Source organism: Zootoca vivipara, chromosome 8 (assembly GCF_965207765.1).
Source record: "Zootoca vivipara chromosome 8, rZooViv2.hap1.1, whole genome shotgun sequence".
Taxonomy (NCBI): Eukaryota; Metazoa; Chordata; class Lepidosauria; order Squamata; family Lacertidae; genus Zootoca; species Zootoca vivipara.
In genome coordinates, this window is record NC_142591.1 from 54,177,198 (window position 1) to 54,198,157 (window position 20,960).

The 20,960-nt window shown below is 41.9% G+C and overlaps 1 protein-coding gene across 6 annotated transcripts; it reads right to left on the minus strand.

Annotated features, from left to right (window-relative positions):
- Nucleotides 1–2,195: 2,195 nt before the first annotated feature.
- ARMC1 (armadillo repeat containing 1) lies at nucleotides 2,196–20,928 on the minus strand. 6 transcript variants are annotated; one of them, XM_060277779.2, is made up of 8 exons: nucleotides 19,543–19,796; nucleotides 18,857–18,914; nucleotides 16,657–16,853; nucleotides 14,231–14,322; nucleotides 9,873–10,062; nucleotides 5,444–5,560; nucleotides 5,268–5,342; nucleotides 2,196–4,511 (listed from the first exon to the last, which is right to left on the minus strand). In XM_060277779.2, exons 3-8 carry the CDS (start codon nucleotides 16,828–16,830, stop codon nucleotides 4,320–4,322), a joined length of 840 nt encoding a protein of 279 aa, XP_060133762.1. In that variant the 5' UTR covers nucleotides 16,831–16,853; nucleotides 18,857–18,914; nucleotides 19,543–19,796; the 3' UTR covers nucleotides 2,196–4,319. The 6 variants fall into 6 exon arrangements, with proteins under 6 accessions (XP_060133762.1, XP_088531708.1, XP_088531707.1 ...); XM_088675582.1 differs by lacking the exon at nucleotides 18,857–18,914 and adding an exon at nucleotides 18,079–18,252 and having other exon boundaries at nucleotides 16,657–16,856; nucleotides 19,543–19,795; XM_088675581.1 differs by having other exon boundaries at nucleotides 16,657–16,856; nucleotides 19,543–19,672.
- Between the last annotated feature and the right edge of the window lie 32 nt (nucleotides 20,929–20,960).

Genomic DNA, 20,960 nt, shown 5'->3' on the forward strand with positions numbered 1-20,960 from the left:
GTGTCCAGTTCTGGGCACCACAGTTCAAGAAGGATACTGATAAGCTGGAACATGTCCAGAAGAGGGCAACCAAAATGGTCAAAGGCCTGGAAACGATGCCTTATGAGGAACGGCTTAGGGAGCTGGGTATGTTTAGCCTGGAGAAGAGAAGGTTAAGGGGTGATATGATAACCATGTTCAAATATATAAAAGGATGTCATATAGAGGAGGGAGAAAGGTTGTTTTCTGCTGCTCCAGAGAAGCGGACACGGAGCAACGGATTCAAACTACAAGAAAGAAAATTCCACCTAAACATTAGGAAGAACTTCCTGACAGTAAGAGCTGTTCGGCAGTGGAATTTGCTGCCAAGGAGTGTGGTGGAGTCTCCTTCTTTGGAGGTCTTTAAGCAGAGGCTTGACAGCCATCTGTCAGGAATGCTTTGATGGTGTTTCCTGCTTGGCAGGGGGTTGGACTGGATGGCCCTTGTGGTCTCTTCCAACTCTATGATTCTATGATTCTATGATTTTGCAGGTTACTTGGATAGATGGATTGGCATTATGTTTTGAAATTATTTATCTTGTTATAAACAGTATATTCAATTGTGGAGTTTTCCCAACTTTTCCCATATTAACCATACACTTTATTCATGTCAAAAAAGAAAGATCATATGAAAACCACACATTTCCTGTATGGGCTCTCCACCTCAGTATAAAAAAAATTAAAATTCTATGAGGACTCTAAAAAGGAATCTACCAGATATTGAGAGAGACAGACAGACAGACAGACAGACAGAAGTGGTCCATCAGTTCATAGGCTATCCTGCCGCTAATCTACATATTGCAAAATGCCAGGATAAATCATCATGCATCCAAAAATCAAACCTAAGTGCAATTCAAAAGCTTGCAGTCCAGTCTCTTTCTCAGACACTGAGTTTCTGCAATAATATTTCTATGCTGCCATCTAGTGCTGCGTTGGCAGAACATGTATTAAATTTCAAGATGAGTTAAATAAAAGAAAAAGAGTGAACCCCAATATGGGGTTTTATTTTAAAATATGATGCCTCCCAGAAAGCAGCTTTGGAAGGAAAACTTCAATTTGTGGGGTGACATACAAGAATAGAAGATGAGAGTGCAGACTGTTGCAGTAATCCAGGTGAGAGATGACTAGTGTGAAGGTTGGCTTTTGCTGAGAGGGGTGGAAAGGTTGCATTTCTGCAATATTGGAAAAACAAGAGTTGGTTACAGGCTAAATATGTAGGGGGGGGGCAAAGTAAAGAGGGAGCCAAAGACTTTGTGCTTGTCAATGGATAAGAATACAGTGGTACCTCGGGTTACAGACGCTTCAGGTTACAGACTCTGCTAACCCAGAGATAGTACCTCGGGTTAAGAACTTTGCTTCAGGATGAGAACAGAAATCGTGCTTGGAGTGGCGGCAGCGGGAGGCCACACCTGAGTGGTATCTCAGGTTAAGAACAGTTTCAGGTTAAGAATGGACCTCCAGAATGAATTAAGTTCTTAACCCGAGGTACCACTGTACACAAGAATAGGGCTTAAGAGGAATGATGAGAAATTGCAACTCTGACACACAGAGATTTGGAGCTATTAAAAATAGGGCATTACATCTAATCAGAATACATATTTTCTAGCAAATTAAATGGAGTAATCTGACTTTTGGAAGAATAAAGAAAACCGATGGCGTTTTGATACCAATCATGACTTATCATTACAGGTGGCCAAGGGCAAGGGGACAAGGCCTTCAACAATGGGATAGTAAGGAGTAGAGCTGAATCAAGTCTCATATACTATACACTAGAATCCATACCTTGTTTCTGCTAACAAGCAGTACGTTCTGTAGCTTGCATCCACGGACATGGCAACCTGAACTCTACTTCCATGGATAATAATAGTTTCTCGTTATCAATACACAGGCACCCCCAATACAAGGTGCAGCCCTGTTCCCTCAATTGTGACCATGAGCACATTTTGATCCTTGTGAATTCTGAAAGCAAAAAGCACCAGTTTTAAAGAAAGGGATGGGGATTCTGTGGCCACCCAGATGGTCTTGGACTCCCAACTCCCTGTAGTCCCCAAAAGTGTCGCTAACGGGGAGGATGACTGGAGCTGTGATCCAGCAATATCTGGATGGCCACACGTTCCCCGTTCCTGCTCTAGAGACAAAAACCCTTAAAAACTCTTATAAAACTAGAGGAATGCCAGTTCATTATATTACACTTTTATTTTACAGTATTTCAAAAGCTCTTTTATAGATGCTTTAACTGGGAGAGCTGCAATACTGACCAAAGGGAAAAAAATATATACCTACAGATTGATTACACAAGTTTTAATATCTACTTGTACTGAACCATTAAGGGGTGTGTCAGGTGGTACAGTGGCTGTGCGGCAATGCAAATTGCACAGAGATAGAGAGAGAGAGATGTTAAAACAAAAAGTAAACATTGTACCCATGGCTATACAACAGGGGGCTTTGCAAACACGTTTGGTACTGTAACATTCTAGACAGCAATATGCTTCGAAATACATATTTAATACAATACATGCCTTAGAAAGCTTGTATTCTGTGCGTGTAAACTTCAACCAAATAAACTAGGTACATTAAAAATTAAAATAAAATAAAATCTGAAAGCTCTTTATCTCAAAAGTAGGCTGAATTTATGATAACTTTGATTTATCATTGGAACTTTTCACTTCCCCCTGCAATTTTATTTTTACTAATAAGCGTCTTGATGCTACTTAATTACTGCTACTGTGCAAGACACAGAGATAAGACCTCCAAAGGGGCAAAAACTCTGCCTTGATACGTGTACGTCACTGATTTAAGTAAAAATTTGTATGGATCATACCACAAAAAGAAGCACTGCGGAATCAACTTTAGGGTAGCATCGCAGTGCCACAGTTGTATTCCTGTGGTGCAGTTGCGGAAAAGATTTTCTAATGCACTGAGAAAAATCCCAGACAATATTTCAATAACCTAATTGCTATGCTTAATATTTTGCCTACTGGATAATTACTTGCATTATCCTTTCTGGAAGCTAGGCAGAGACAAGATGCGATGGTCCAAGCACCTTAATTATCTGCAAGATCGCCAAGTGAAGCCAATTCTTCAGGCGCAGGTTTCCTTGTTGACTAGACTAAGTGAGTGCACTTACAAGGACTTTTCCCAGGATGCCCACCCCCCCTCTGGGCATCAGGCACATGCTGGCTTTTGCCCTACTCCAGGCATCACAAACAATTTTCGGATTGTTCCATATTTCATAATGGTTGTCCACAGGGCGTAAAGGTGGAATTGAGAAGCATAAAAGGCAACTGGGGTTATACATGAAATTTCCACCAAGCAACAAAAGCCTAAAGTGTAGGGCAGTGGCACAATGGCATATTAGGCATTTAATTCCCTCCCACCCACCCACTGGCCACTATGTTACATTTTTAGCTCTCATTAAACCAATTGAATACAGTATCAGAGTAAGGCCAACATCACACTTTCTACCACAGACAAATTCTGCAACCAAGATGTCACTGGAGCAGGTTGCAACTTTTGAAACCAGAGCTTCTTTATCCAACCTAAATTGCAATCAGTGGTTTCTGATCATATTTACAAAGTCATAGGCATCATTACAAGCATTATTTTTGTTTTTACAGATTATTTACTTACACGCTCACATTTCCACCTTCATTTATTTACTAATGTTCAAATTGTGAGTGGTGAAGGGCTGACAGTTTAGAACAAAACAAAAAATCCCAGCACATCAAGGGCTGTAAAGTTCAAGTTTGAATCATTCTTGTTGCAACGCACTAAGTGGAATAATGACATACCAGCTCTGAACCAAGTGTGCAGGGGAAGGGAATAAATGGTAAACAATTCAGGTTTTCCCCCATTAGAATGACCTTCCAGGGGAAATATATAATCTGAAATAAGGCAAAATAAAAAGAAAAAAGGCATTTCAATCTATGCAAAATTAAGGGCTAACAATTTCCTTGTACAGATGTCCTGAGATTTGTACTGAATGGGTTCTGTATGTGTTTATCACTAATATTAACTTAAAGCTCTATACACTCAACAAAGTTTGGTTAATCATGGACCCATATTAAAAAGTGAGGCAATAAAACATATGAGAACAGAGGTGAGGGCAAGGGCATTAACAAATGCCTCCATCTTTCTCACCAGCCTGAAATGTCCAACAAAATGTAAAAGACAGCGTATGTTTTGTGTAGTCTAAAAATTTGTTGTGATAACTTATTGCAAATTGCACTTGGCAGTTCACCACACCAATGGAAAACTGGCCCCCTGTTGGTTCACACAGTCCTGTAAGCCTTGACTCAAAGTCACCAGTAAAAGGATCTGGAGAGAAAGTTTGCAGCTGAGCTTAGCCAGCTGGCTGCACCTTCTGGGTGTGATCCAACCCGGGACACTGCTTTGTCTTGCTCCTTCGAAGGGCTTTCTTCTTCTGGCAGATACTCAGGGAGGTCGGTATTCTGTTCCACTTCTACAGGAGTATCTTGGAATGGAACCAGCATCTGTTTAATGGGATTCAGAAAGCTGTTTTACCCAATCTGACCTTGCTACGAAGCTCAGCTTCACTCATTCATACAACTGCTGTTTTAGACATAGTTCAGAGTTTTAGCAAAACTAGGAACTGTGACATGCAAGATAACTTTATAGGTCTGAAAAATAATAATAACTCCTCCATTCACTTCCTGATAAGCATGCCCCTCAACCAATGGGAAGAGTTTACCTACGCTATAGCAAGCTTTGGACCAAGCTCTTGGAGACCTGTGTAATTAATCTGAGTTTCCCAAACGTTTGTGCTTAATATAATCACTGTAATTCAGAAGATTGCAAACACTCTTGGCAACATGACATTAACGCCTTCATTGCATAAGGCTATTTTGCACCTCTTGCTAACTGAAATCAATATTCTACAATGCAAAACCTATGACACACTTTCAACTTCTACCAGATTTTCCATGTACAGTTGTCATGAAAGCTCCACACAAGCAGAAGCTGTTTCAGGAAGTGAGGTGCCCTGTATGAACACACTGCTGCTTATATTTGCATAGATATAATATGCTTTGGATTCAAAATAGAAATTAAAGGAGACGACACACACACATCCCAAAAAAAACCGTCACATCTGCATACAATTTCATGTATGTTCAGCCAGTGGGGTTATTACTGCACCCAAAGAACGGACCAATTGCATTTAACTGCTTTTCTTTAATTGCCAACACTACCATCAGGCTTACTTTCTAAATTATGAAGCGTTCTCTCACCTCTTCTCCGCTTTCACTTTTCACAACTTGCTGGGCTTTCATAACTTTGGTTGATGCTATTGCTGTTGCCAGTGCCTATACAACAAGAAAATGGAAACATAGAAAAGAAGAGCAGGTGAGTAAGTCTTTAATCAGCGTCAGAGGAATGTAAAAGGCAAACCGCTGCAAATCCTTACCTCTGCTTTCAAATCTGATCTGATTCGGACTACACATCTTTGAACTGCCATTTGAAATGTGAAGCTGATGACCCCTTTAATCTTCAGCAAGGCCTCTTCACAAAGGTTTCTCCGAGACTAAAAATTAACGGCACTAGTTATTTGCAAACACCTAATAAATGATTGTGTACGTTAAACACAGATCAGTTAAGAAACAAGACACATGAATTGAAGCAGAATGATGCTTTTTAATATATATATTTTTAAAAAGAGGAGAGGGAATGGCTCTGAATTTAGCCGTAAGAGAATTTAAAAACAACATTCCTGCCTGCATTTTGACGACAAACCAGAATGGAATCAACTGTGAATAATGAGGGGAAAGTGCTGAAAAGCAAAGCAAGCTTTTCTCCGTATGATCAGCTAAACAGTCCCCTGTGGTTAAGTTCTGACTGACTGCAATGCTCATTGATGAGCAGTTAGTGTTTAAGTTGCTATTTATCAGACACCTTGTATCCATACTGACTGAATGCATCAAAGCAGCTGTTGTATCCTTCAGCTACCTCATCTGTGGCAGCTCATGGACATCACTGCACTGCACAAACTGAACTCTGATTGCAAAGGAAAATGTCCGCTCACAAAACACACAAGTGAACGGTTACGTTTAAAGCAAGTGACAGGGCCTACTGTGCAACAACACGACACTGACCTGTGCTAGTTGCACCTGCTCTACGTTAGCTCAGCGTGCGTCCGTGCATTTACGGAGTGTCTCATAGACATCAGCATACAAATAAGTGGCCTCTTGGAACTACCACAAGTGCAGTGTGAAACACAGCCTGGCCTACATAATCATGTATACGAGCTGCTTGCTTGGTGTCTTACGACACGAACATGTTCTCAACTGGCACTGCATTCTTAACTCCCCCCCCTCAAGCCTAGCTCCCCATACCCAGAGTTTATGGCTAACGCAGCAGGTTGGCTCAGATGTAACAGGAAGCCATGGTGTTTTGCCATGTTAACAAGCCTACACAAGCCTCAGGCTCATACACTTCCCTTCTCCTCTTCTGCATGGCCACCAGTTTCCCATTGCATCAAAATTTGGGAATGCAGGTTCCTTAAGAGCAAGAAAGGATCAAACCATGATTTCAGAGCCTAGTGTGTTTATAAAACTAAGTTTAGCCAAAGTATAGATTCAAGTCCCTACCTTGTGGGAACTCCCAGTCTCCTCGCAGGCAACACAATATGTGGGGAGCACACAAACATGAGACTCATTCATAAGTAGTATCAAACTATGGTCTGACATTACATGAGCAACTTTCAGGTTTATGTATTCTCTCCATAAATCACCAATTCTGCCCTATACATTCTGGTGCTTGGCAAATAATAGTCTGATGCTACATTCATATGGAGAAAGCTGTGGTTTGTAAAAAAAAAAAAAAAAAACAGTAATTGCCTGCAAAACTAGAAATGGAAACCACAGTGGAACATAGGAAGATGCCTCAAACAGAGTCATACCATTGGTGCATCTGCCAGCTCAGTATTATTTACACTGAGTGTCAGTGGCTTTCCAGGGTTTCAGGAAGGACACATTCCCAGCCTTACCTGGATATGTCAGAGGCTGCAGCTGAGATCTTCTACATGCGAAACAGGTGCTCTACCACTGAACCAGAGAATACACCCGTTGAAACAATATGTAAAACTTCAGCATGTACATCAGGCCAACACAGGTGAAATAAGGTTAGTCAAATGTGCTCCGATTTTCAAGTTGTGTTTTTTGCTTCAAAGCAGCCCCATACAGAGAGCACCATTACAGTGATCTAGCCGGGGTGTAACTAGGGCACAGATAACCAACACCAAGTTCATCCTCTATACAGAGGCCCAAAGTTTTTGGTAAATATTCAGAAAAGCCGGAAGAAAAATAAACTAAAATCCAACAAATTCATGTTTGGCAAAATTAAGTCAAACTGCTGAATTTTATCAGGGTTTCTGCCTCAAGAGTAACATGCAGATACACCTGAATATGCATTGGAAGTCTGTATTTATGAGAAAGAGAACAGTCCTCCATACACCTACACACACCTACACACACATACAGAGAGAGAGTGTGTGTGTGGTATTGTTTAGGGGTTGTTGTGACTGTTATTTTATAATGATTTATGTGGAAATGGTTCAATTATGGCTGTGCACTTTTTGATGCGTTTAATTTATTGTTTGATTATTTTTGTTATGCTTGTAATTATGCAAATCTTTTCACATTGTGAGCTGCCTTGACCGTGGTTTTAACTATGGAAAGGCAGCATACAAAACAAATGATGGTGATGCTGATGAGATGACAGGGCAAGCAAGAGTGATGACAAAAAGCTTATGATGCCCACTAAAGTATATTGCTGGGATATACATAGAGCTTTAGACAGTAATTACATAAGATTTCACAAGAGAGGCCAATTAGTATCATTTCTGTGAAAAACAAAGTACAGCTGTTCAGTTATTATTGTCCTTTAGGGTTTGCATTTGCTTGCCTGTTTGTTCTTCTAGGTTTTTTTAACTGCCTAAAATCTTAAGAAAAAGAGGCAAACAGAACATGATTATCCCAGCTTCTATTACTGTATTAATAGTAATACTAATACTACTACTAATCTGTCTACATTTAAGATAGCTTACATTTCACGGATGAATGTAGGTGCCCATGTTAGAAGCACCTCTCTGAAACTCAGAATTGCTGCAAGTGCTGACTATAGTTTAAGATAGCACTTGGAGGTCAAAATGAAATGGCATGCTGTGCACAAACTAAAAAGCAAGTAAAAATCTCCCTAAGAGCAGAGAAAGTTTTGAGGACAATCTAAAAAACAAAATAAACTTTAATACACATTTGCCCCTTTTTTGCTCTTGAAGGAATATGCTGCCACGCCATCAGCAGTTAAGGAAGCCCTTCAAATTAAGTATGTCTATACCTCTTACTCCATGCTGGCTACTAGAAACAAGCAGCCTTACCTCAACAGAGAGGAGTGAAACTGCAAGGATCTGCATTAGCATTGTTTTAGGAGAGCAATACAGGCAGCTTTGAGATATGCTGACCACAGACCATTTACGGTGGTAACGCATATTTAAATTGGCAGGCAAAATAGAAACAGGCAGCATTTTTCTGGCTTTTAGAGAAGCTTTAGAGACAGTGATGGGCAAACAAATGAGCTACCAAGTCAGTAAACATAATAAGGACAAGACTGTTGGAACTGATTAAACCTGGCTTAAAGAAGCGGGTCGGGCAGAGGAGGGGAGAGAGAAATATAAGGGGAGAGCAAAATGGTGGTGGCAAAAAGAGAAGGAAGGTAACTCTGGGAAAGGAGGGGTTATGCATATGCTCATTATTCATCAGATTAACAACCACTGACTTTATTAAAGAAGATGGGATATATACAGACCTGGTTCCCTTAAAAGGCTTATTTAGCAAAAATATATTTAAAAAAATAAAATGTAAGCCAGTGCAGCAGAAGATCAGGTTAGATAATTTAAAAGGCTACAAAACTGAAACACAGAGACCTGAGGGCACTTGTGGGTAACATGCTCAAATAGCCTTGCATGCTGCTTGGCAGCCATAAAAAGGCAAACATGGCCCTGGGGTGTTATCTACAGGGGAATGGAGGATAAATTTATAGAAGTTATTCTGACATTGCATGGAGAATCCACTGAGACCTCATTATTACAACAGTTATCCAATAGCCAAGAGAAATCTCAGGCAATGAGAAAAGATGTTAGGAAGAGTCGGCTAAGAAAATTCAACATTTCCTTAGGCCTGAGCAATAGGAAGTTGATAAATTGTTATGATGGTCTCATGTTCTGAAGAAGAAAAAACGCCGGGGGGGGGGGTGGATTTCCGTTTATCTGACGGCTTGGTTGATCAACCTTTTCTAGTATAAAGTATCACTTGCTGGGTAGGCGAAGGGATGACTGCTACTGGAGACCCTGGAGAGATGCTGCCCGTCAGTGCAAACAGTACTGAACTAGAGGGACCAATGATCTGACTCAGAAAAAGGCAGCTTGTGATGTTCTGATGTCCAAACTTAATGCGGTCAATTATTTAATGTGATCTTTCTACAGTCAGCTTCTTAGGGGCATAGCTGCCAAGTTATCCCCCTTTTTAAGGGATTTTCCCTTATGCTGAATAGGCTTCCTCACAAGAAAAGGGAAAACTTGGCAGCTATGCTTAGGGGTATTTAACATTTTGCATCAGTAAATTCTGATGCATAGTAAATTCTACTAAGATCAACTCCTACAAGTCACTGGCATCTGAGAGATTGGTACAGACTTCATAAATGTTATTACCAGTATGTTTATGGCATTTAGTACAGAGCAATTTAAGCTGTAAACTCAAGGAATGCTTACAGAAAACAAGGTGCCCTTCACACACCTTGATACGTAAGTGTGCATTGTATGCGCAAAAACACCCTTTTCTTACCGAATCATCAAGGCCATCTATGTGTAACACGACTGTTTTAGCACGTTTATTTGTACTTCCCAGAAAAAACTGAGCTTTCCGGCGCCGCGAATTCATCTCATTCACATTGTCAACGTCGGATATTGTGGAAGACTGAAGAATATCATAGATTTCAGAAGCCAACAATTTTGTCTCTCCTGGTGTGGTGGTCCTAAGGCAAAGCAAACTGAGGTTTGTATGGATTTTGCATTACAATCCTTCATATTTTATTTTGTTAAATATATATCTTAACAGCTTAAAACAGTCCCTAAGCAATTTACAAATAACAAAATATACATAACTCAGAAATTAGAGTACAATGCAATGCAATGCGATTGATATATATATATAAATGTAAACTGACCATGTCCGTTAGTATCCACGTTTCACCAAAACCGCTTGACCGATTGCGTTCAAATTTTGAAACAATGCCGCATGCGAATTTGAGACCAACACCATATCATTTTCAAAGACAGATGTCACACCTGTGCCAGGTAAAAACCCCAAAACCCCATGTTTCAAAGCACACCACTCAGATGAAAATGCATTCTGGGAAAAGAACCAGGTTGCAAACCAGCGCCCTTAGCGGCAGATACACTGGTATTGCACCTATAAAACCTTCCCTCTCAACAGCATCTCGACTCTCATTTACATACTAGGCCGAATGGAGGTACTGACTCGCCTGGGTGGGGGTTGGGGTAGGGGGGGAGGACGGGCTAGGTCAGGACACAGTGGGACCAGTCACAGGGATGAGCCGAGGGTGGGGGGAAGAGGGGGCATGATACGTCATGGGTCGGGACAGGGTGGGGGGAATCACAGGGATAAGCTGGGGGGAGGAGCGGGATACATCATGGATCGGCACAGGGTGGGGGGACTCACAGGGATGCGCCTGCATAAACAGAACACGCATAAAACAGGGGGACTCTGAAGGTGAGGGGAGTCTGAAGGGGGACACTGAGTCTCCATTTAACAGACTGAGCCACAGCAACGCGTGGCAGGGCCAGCTAGTAAAATAATAAAATCTGAAAGAACAAAAACATGGCACCATATCTGAAACACCTTTAGAGTCATGGATCCCTTCCCCCTTCAGCCTTCCTCTTACCAAGGTACATCCTGACTCACCAAATGCTACACACCACACTCAAGTGTTGCCTTACATCTACACAAATCAATGATACCTACTACTAATTCAGTATCACTTGTCCCAACCTACACCCACACCTCATTCATGCCTACCAATGATTCCAACACCTCACACTCAATCACCAACCACTTTCACCAGTCAAGTCCTTCCACTGCACAAAAGTGTACTGCAAAAACTAGGGAGACAATGAAACCATTCACTGACAGAGCAATATAAATAAAAAGGCAGGCGGCCCCTCATCAGTCACACAGATGAACTGCACCCCCTGCCCCTGGTACTCCTTCCTCTCACCAATAATTGCCCACAGACAATTCAAACCACACAAGACGAATTAAACGAAAAAGAAAAACCTTGAAGGAAAGCACCCACATCAGAATCCCAACACCCTTTGCCTCAGCAGTACTGCCTCAGCAGTTTTATAAATTTCCAAAATGCAGGTTCTCAGTATGAAGCTGTCTGGTTATCTTTAGCTGAATTGGGAACCATACATACATACATCATTTTATTTGTATGCCACCTTTTCACAGTTCAAACCCCCCTCAAGGTGGTTTACAACATTAAAAAACACATAACTACAACGTAACTAAAGTATTTATAAACAATAAATAAAACATTAAATATACAACCAAACTGAACAATTTCCACATAAATCACAACAAAATATAAAGATACAAAAAAAGAACAGCAGCAACAGAAGCAACCCCCCCCCCCCAAACACAACCCTCCCCCCGAACAGCATGAAAACCAGGCAGACATCCATGGCTTCCGTACCTTGTCTGCATGACCCTTCTAATGCCCAAATATGAAGAGTTTTCATCTGACTATCAAAACTGTATGCACCAACTTAATTCCCATTGCAGGTTTCTTGCCCATACTATGCAGAGAGCCCCAGCTGACTAGGAGTTATTTTGAACTGGGCTTCTTCACCTCAGCCCTACTCCCTGCAAAGTTTTCTCTGGAGCTCTGTCCTCTCTCCAATATTCCTCTTGCTCTCCCTCCTCTCCCCATAACATCCCTGCAGCATTCTCGTTCTCCTCTCTCAAACCATGGATCTCCTTGTTGTCTTCTCCCCACAGATACTCTGCATTTCACAATAAGAGTGAACAGCAGCCACTTAGATTTGACAGAATGCTGTCCAACAGCACCATTAGACCAACAGACAACCAACTGAACTTATCTGCATTGCCCCAACCAGGGTTTTCTTTCTTGCTCAGAGCAGTGGGGTGGTTCTTTATTTGATCAGAAAGCAATGGGTTTTGCATTTTAAAGTACTGAAAATATGACGAGCGGGGGGAAGTATTCAGTGACACAAGCAGTTTTTCTGCATCAGCTGACAACAGAGGGACCAAGCAACATTGCTCTCCTTTGGGTAACTGCAAAAACACCCTTTGAGTCAAAGGAGTAAGAGGAAAAGAAGCAAGTCCACTGCCAGTCTGGCTACTTCCCTCCCATAGGTACTGACCTCAGTCTGCAATACTGTCAGTCTGGCATCTTTCACATACACTAACGTCAAATTAAAATATGCTGCCCCTTTTAAAAACAGCAGCTTGAGCAATCTTTGCTTTTTATTCCAGCAAGCTGTCAAGAAAGGACGGCATATCAGACAAGAGCCTGTTTCAGCATTTTCCCTTCATAGCTTTTCGATTTGCACGGAAGACTACAGCATTTCTAACATCTCAGAATTCAGACAATGCCCAGCTATCAAGTTTAATGGATGCTTTAAAATACTGCTTGTTCCATCACCACCACCTATTTCCGATTCTATGCAATGAAGCCCAAAATGATTCAGATGACATATTATTTTAAGGGGGATCATGGTTTCCACTAAAAAAAAAATGGAGTGACATGACTGCTTAAAGCAAAGAGTGAATTTCAGCACATACCCTCCCCTCTGGAAAGTGGAGAAATGGCACCCAAATTTGCAGGTTGTGAATGGGACAATGATATTCGGGGAGTGTTTTGGTACAGCTATAGATGAGCCCCTAACCAGCTTTGAAGATTTAATGTTTAGCATGATTGCAGAACATAATATTTGTATTTGTTTAATTTGTTTAAGTTGTTTTGCAAATTGCTTACTGAACTCCGAATTCCTGAAATATTTTCAATTCTGAAAATTTGTAGCATGTATGTATTTCCTTCCTACCAACAATTATAATTCTGACTAAACATATAACAAAACAAGGTGTATCTTCTGATCAAGTAGAATTATTTTGGCCTGTTCTAATTTGACGCACTAGATGGCGATATTACCTTTTATTAAGATGTCTTGCAATTAATCCAACACTGCATTCCCAAACTCTGTATAATACTCTTAGTGTGCATGAATAATTCATCTTTCTGCTAAGTGTATAAAATGTTCACAACCCATCTATACTGTATAATCCTGTTTGTAGTGTCGGAGAGGGCATCTTTTTCTTCAAATATCCTTTTATGGGGAAGGTGTCATAACAAAGGGCCCAATTTTAGAAGGCTACTTGTGACCTTCTAACCATTATTCATGAGAAGTACAAGCAATTAAAATTGTGTGAAATCAAAACTAAGGCAGTGGCTTGGGTTACAGGATTGTGTGCACCTTATCATACCTGAAAGGGACTCCTGTGCAATTAAATACATATTTACTGAGCTAATCATTTTAGGAAAATAATAAAGGGGGGAATAGATGGGTTTAGTTCAAGTAGTTCAGTATGAGACTCTGGAAGAGGCATACTGTACTATCTTCGAGCCAAGTAATTGGAATTTTGCTTTCATTAACTAGCCACTTAGTATCAAGAATTACTGAACATATCAGTATCCTCACAGTGTTTTCAATGTTACATGCAAAGCCAGGAATTCATGTATTGGAGATTATGAAAGGGATCTACTTGAACCTACATAAGGAAGCCACCTTTGCAATCTAATTCCCAAGTCCCTTATGCTTAAAACAATTTTAAGACAGAAACGCAATATATACCACAATAATCTGATAGTTTGTAAGGGAGTACAGACTCCCTCAGAAGGTGGTGGTAGGAAGGAAATACGTACTACTCCAACCTTCAATGGAAGATTTTAAAGCAAAGGTTGGATGTCATGGATGCTCTAGCTGAAATTTCTGTATTGCAGTTGGACTAGATGACTCTTGGAGTCCCTTCCAACTCTACAGTTCTAGGATTCTATGATAAATTATGTACTTTTACTACAGACAGCACACTATACTTACTTTTGCACAACGTTTTGTAAGCTCAGCATCATACCTAGTTCACTTTTCATCTTTTCTCTGTTGGCACGACATTCCGCCAAATAGCGGAGAGCCTGTAAGAAAGGGAAAGTTAAAGTAATTTAATAGAAAAATGCTAGTGTTTCTAATTTTTCTTTTATAAATCTCTCAAAAATAAACAATATCAATTTTGAAGAGATTTTATGTAATGGTTAGTACGTAGGTAATAAGCTGCACCCCAAAATATATTTGGTGTATTCTTGTCTTGAAAAATTCCAGTAATTATATAAATAGGATTTTGACTAAATATTGAATTAAGAGAACTGATTCTTTCAGTTGTCTATCAGCAAATATAGTATCATATAAAACTAAGTTAACCTTTCCAGCACGTTGCGTATAATGGGATAAAATATGAATGTTAAGTGTGCAGCTGTCCAAAGCATTGTATTTGCATTGTTGCTGCTGAAGGAGTGTTTTTGTGATTGATAGATAGATAGAGACAGATAGACAGTCGGACAGACTAGGGGCTGCACTCCTGCTCGCTCCTCTCATCAACCCACCTACCAACTTCCCCATCCCAACTATGCAACTACTAAGCTCGCTTTCACCTTCACCTCATTTCTGAAGCCACTTCTCTCTCGTTCTGCAGTCCTGCTTTACACCCATTTTCACCTTCACCCCATGTCCTTGCCTCCTCCCCCTCCTTTTGCGCAAATCCCCCTTGCATACCTTCATGGTAACTTCCTGCACCTTCCTCCTCTGACACATTGCACCTACAAAGCACCCTTTTCACCATCGCCTCCTACTCTTTAGACCAGGCATAGGCAACCTTGGCTCTCCAGATGTTTTGGAACTACAACTCCCATGATCCCTAGCTAACAGGGCCAGTGGTCAGGGATCATAGGAGTTGTAGTTCCAAAACATCTGGAGAGCCAAGGTTGCCTATGCCTGCTTTAGACCTTCCATCCCCTTTCATCTTCAACTCCATTCCCATGCCTCTTATCCCTCCTTTTTTCAACCATCTTTACACCCCCATTTTCACCTTCACTCCTTTTTCCTCCATCCTACTCCTTTTCTCAACTCTTCCTTGACACAGATCACTTCCATTTCCATGCCTCCTCCTCTCTCCTCCTCTCTCCTATTCTGCAACCCTTTTTCCACATACATCCCATGCTGGTAGATGTTACTGAATCTTTCAGATGAATAGACTTGTTCAGTTGGAGAAGGATAAGTTTAGTTGACAGATGTTGTATGTATATTTGCTTTTGGGAGGTAAATTGCTATCATACAAACAATTTGGGTTTTTCACTGTTCTACTTAGCATCATATTTTCTCTGAGCTCTAAGACTGCATGTGTCACAATTAAGTGACATTCAGATACAAGAGGACCTTGAACCAGTTGTCACTGTGTTGTGTAATTGGCATTGTGCCAACGTTAATGTTTGCTTAGTTCAGGCATCCCCAAACTGTGGCCCTCCAGATGTTTTGGCCTACAACTCCCATGATCCCTAGCTAACAGGACCAGTGGTCGGGGAAGATGGGAATTGTAGTCCAAAACATCTGGAGGGCCGAAGTTTGGGGATGCCTGGCTTAGTTCATAACAGCTCTGATACAGCATGTCCATTGCCCTAATACCTGCTAAATAGTATTTCTGGTACGTGGGACCTCGACTTACGAATGTAATCCGTTCCGAATGCACACCCATAGGTCAAAAACTTCATAAGTCGAGTTTCCCATAGGAAAAGCGGTTTCCCATAGGAATGCATTGGAAACGGAAAAATTCGTAAGTTGAGGAAACCGCATCTAAAAACTCCTAAGTCGAGGAAACCGCATCTAGCCGCGAACGGGTTTTCCATTCGGATGTCGGGAAAAACGTAAGCGCGTGGCCACTTTTCCCGCTCGTAAGTCGAAGACGTCGGATGTCAAGGAGCTCGTAAGTCGAGGTCCCACTGTACTCCCAAACTCTTATATTTGATATACGGTACATTGCTAAACTTTGGTATCATTCAAACTTGCATCAATACATTTCTTTCTTTCTTTTGTAATAAATCCTCCATTTCAATTCCATAGTTTCTCAGAATGTGCCAGAGTGACATGAGCATAAACTGCATTTCAGTTTTACTGCATCTGGGATTGTCACGTTTAGGTGATCCTCTCTGGCTAAGAATCTGTGCTGTTACAATAAATCTTTTCTTCTTCAGTAAAATTTTCTAAGATGTTTAGTTTTAAGATATTTTATGGAAACACACTAATGTAAAATATGGTTGCAACAGGCAGTGAGTGATTTGTTATTGGTTAGTCGTTTAGTCGTGTCCGACTCTTCGTGACCCCATGGACCAGAATCCTAAAATTCAGAGTGCCAGTCACATTGTCATGCTATAGAATGCATAGGGGGAAAGTTGCACAATTAGGAAAAAGATGATACTTACCAGTAGGGCTGAATGGACAACTGGGGGATTGGGATGATCCAAAAATAAAATAAGGCCTGGTAGACATCCCTGATCCTGGACAATTGCTCTTCTGTTTAGGGGATCAGCTGCAAGGTCCCTCAGCTGATTAACTACAGATAACGCATCAGGCTCTTCGCTCATGGTGCTGTTCATTTTTGCTTGTCATACATAAAATTCTGCTGGAAAAGAAATGTTATTAGTAATATTGTTGAGTTAATGGCCACTGCCTTTAGCTTGGTGTGGTTCAAATTAGATTTCCTTAAGTAATTCTTTAGGAGTCTTAAAAAGACTACATGTAGACACTAGTCAGCACATGCTGCTCAGATTACTATTCAAAATTCAACAAAAAAGCAAACCTAAGACACAGTATGTATTGTTTTAAATTTTAGTACATATTTAATGGACTCAAAGTTCCCATTTCCTTCCACCAAAATCAGACAGCAAGTCAAAGAATCTAAGTTCTAAGAGAATACATTGCACATCTTATCGCTATTTCAGCTATCAACATCAGAAGTTAGCCATTCATTCAGTAACAGAATAATTCTTACTGGGCAAGAATCATTCCTATTTACAGTTATCACCATCTTGTACATATAGCTATGTAAAGCTTGCAAGGACTTCCAGCTTTACCCCAAAAGCAAGTAAATGGGATGGGTGGGTGAAATAATCACTAAAGCATTTGCATTTCACCTTCACATACACACAAAGCACAAAAACATAGTGAGAATTGGCCCCAAGTTTCTAATATTGTGAAGGCTTCAGTCAGAATCCAAAATGCTATTTTAGATATAAAAGGGCTTCCATGCATTGTGAACATACAGCTTTCAAAAGTGCCTAAAGGGACTATTATACAGTAAACAGGTCAGAATTCTCTTGGGTAAGCAAATGAAGGCATCTGGTTCTTCAGGTCTTGACCAGTGCTTCACACAGCATATGTATTTATCCGTTGGAATGCTGGATGGAATATGAAGGTACACAATCTCCATAACGATCTAATTTCCAAAAATGTGCATTGGAATTATCATCTGGATAAAGAAAGCATGGCATAAGTAGTGGAAAGGCAACCTTCTCAGCTGCTGCATGCCACCCCTGGCAAAACAAAACACAAAGCACTGCCAGAACCTAAATTCAGTAACTAGATTATTAGAATAGCAATTTTCAAACTTTGCTCCTGAGAATCCTCATATGCTTACCATAGGTTCCTCAATTGAAAGAGCCACGATGACAGTCAAGGAATTGGATCCAACCAAGTCATACTCAGAGCAAACCCACTGATTTAAATGAGTCTACTCTAAGTATGGCTAATGTTGTCAACAACCCAAGCTTCCTAGACAGACAGCTTGCCTATTTCTCCCTGCATAGTATGAAGACATTGTTGAGTATAATCCAGGGTGCACTTACAGCTCACATGCAGCAACAATGAGGACCAATATGGCTGGTGTTCTCTATGAAATGTCTGTTCACCTTAGTAAACACGATCCAGAATATTCTGAATGCACAAGGTTCTTGAGGGTAGACACCCTCAAGCTCTGCAGCAGACAAAGCAATGCAGAAAGGGCTCCTTGAAGGTGGAATCTGAAAACCATTGAGCTAAAAATATGAGTTAACTCCACCATGAATAAAGTACAGTATAGAGAAATTAAACTGGTCTGGAAATCAGGATATTTGTTTCCATGAAGCTAACTTCAAAAGCTGTGCTTAGGATCAACCCTAAATACTGTAAGTGGCTTTTACTGAAATTGGTGGTTCTTAGGGCCACAGACAAATATTTGTGCTATTTACTGATTCTGAATTACACAAATATCACTAAAGAAACTTGATACAGCTTCTGACAACCTGAATCAGAGACTGACAACATGCTCATATTAAGAATTATATGTGATTCATTAAAACAAATATCCCTCATCTATTTCACTGTTGTTGTTTTTTACTTATTTCAGTACATAGCACAATCCTGTATGCATGTTTATTTATAAATCCCACTCTGCCAGTAGGGCTTGCTCCCTGGTAAGCATGCACAAGTTCATACTCAAACTCTGCCAGGTGTATGCATGCCTTCTTAGAAGTCCTACTTGTTTCAATGGGACTTACTTGCAAGCATATGCACAGTCTGATAAAAAAATATCAAGACCCAAAGAAATCACTTTTGTTTCTCTCTTGAAAAACAAAAGCAACTCACCATATAGCACTGTGGCTATATCCAAACACCAAGTCTTAGATGCTGCAGAAAGCCTTTTCTAAAATGAAACATCCGTTAACCAAATAGTCAGCCAAAAGTAAATCTAGCTCACTGCGATGGAACTTATTCCCAGATGTGGACATCCAAGGTGCTATGTTGGTCATTTGTACTATTTCACATACTGGTTTGTATCGCAAAAATATCGGAAGTTCAGTACACAAGGCATTGCTACCTTATGTGCCAGGGTTAAACCCTCCTCCTCATTCCCCAGGAGAAGATAGCTGAAATCAGCTTCTGCTGCAATCATATCCCCAATTACCTGGGAGGGTTGCCCATTGAACCCAATGGGATTTCCATCTGAGTAGACCCACATAGTACCACACTTTAGGCTAGCAGGGACTAAGCCCCACTAAACGAGATTGGGCTTAATTCAGAGTAAACATACATAAGATGATATTGTGAGAGAAAGGCAGCCATTAGAAACCCCTGATGATTTGGTTATTTAAAATAAGAGCTTGTGATTGGGGTGGGAAGAGCTCAGGGGACTCTATGTTACCCTGCCCGGGGTCACTCTCCTTGGTCTGGCATTCCCTGCCTTCAGTGGCCCAATACCCATTAACCCTCACCAGCCTCCTTCTCCCCACCCACTCCGCACTCCGCAGGTCCCCCCCATTACGCGCCCTCACTTTCATAGGATGCGAAAGGGGAGGCGCTTTCTTGCTCCCGCCCCGGCAGAAGAAGGAACGGTCCAGGTGATGTATCTGCTGCCGCGGAGGCCGCCCTCGTGCAAACGGAGGCCGGGCGGGGAGAAGGCGCCTTGCACCCCGGGGCGCCCGGCCAGAGGTCAGCAGGATTGGAACCTTCTACCCCCGGAGACAACATTCACCCAACCAGGCGGGCGCTCACAGGTCTCCGGCACCTCGGCGCTCCGAGGGACCCCATTGGCTGCAGCCGGCAGAACCTCCTGGCCAGTCGCGGCTCGCCTTATTACGCTCGCCTCTAATTGGTTAAATGCGGCAGGCTGGAGTCCCGCGGCATTGTGGGTTGGAGCCGGTATGGCTTTTTTTTAAGGTGGACCAAAGAAACTACAAGTCCCAGGGAGCCCTTTCTCGACGTCGTGTGCTTTTGCTGTCACGCGAGAGTATGGCGCGAGGGGGGCTTGTAGGCGGAGAGGATAAACAGAGCGATTCTGTGCGCGCTTATGAGAAGCGAGTTCCGCTCCCGTTCAGCGGGATTTATTCGTGGGTGTGTATGTGTTTCCACAGGGGTTTGCTACCGCAGGTTGAAAAGGAAGTGTTGCAGCGCAGCCCCGTGTATGTATATTCGGAAGTAAGCCCCGCTGCGTTGAATGGCTCTTCCCTCTTCATCTCTGGTTTAGGAATGCAGCCAGGCAGCCTTATTAGCCAGTTCTACTCAGGAGTAAGGCGATGCGGGTGGCGCTAAACCACAGAGCCTAGGGCTTGCCGATCAGAAGGTCGGCGGTTCGAATCCCTGCGACGGGGTGAGCTCCCGTTGCTTGGTCCCAGCTCCTGCCAATCTAGCAGTTCAAAAGCACGTCAAAGAGCAAGTAGGATAAATAGGAAGGTAAACGGAGTTTCCGTGCGCTGCTCTGGTTCGCCAGAAGTGGCTTAGTCATGCTGGCAACATGACCCGGAAAATCTGTCTGCGGACAAACGCCGGCTCCCTCTGCCTATAGAGCGAGATGAGCACCGCAACCCGAGTCGTCCGCTACTGGACCTAATGGTCAGCGGTACCTTTACTCTCAGGAGTAAGTCGTATTGAATTGAATGGGGCTTACTCCTGGGCATGTGGGGCTTGGATAGCAGCCTTAATTTCCTCTTTCACCAGCATGCCTTCGCAGAGTCGTCCGCGACTGGACCTAACAATCAGGGGTACCTTTACCGTACCTTTAAGTAATCATTGGCGGTTGTACCGAGTGCTCCGTACCGGCAGATGGCGCACTCACGCAATCCTTCAGTACTGTTCACGCGAAGAGCAAGAATTTCCCAGCTTGTCCGCAAACTAAGTCACCCGGTTTCTTTCCCGTCTCGATGGTATACTAACGTCTTGTGACCCGGATAAGGCGGGAGCTGAAGCCTCACAT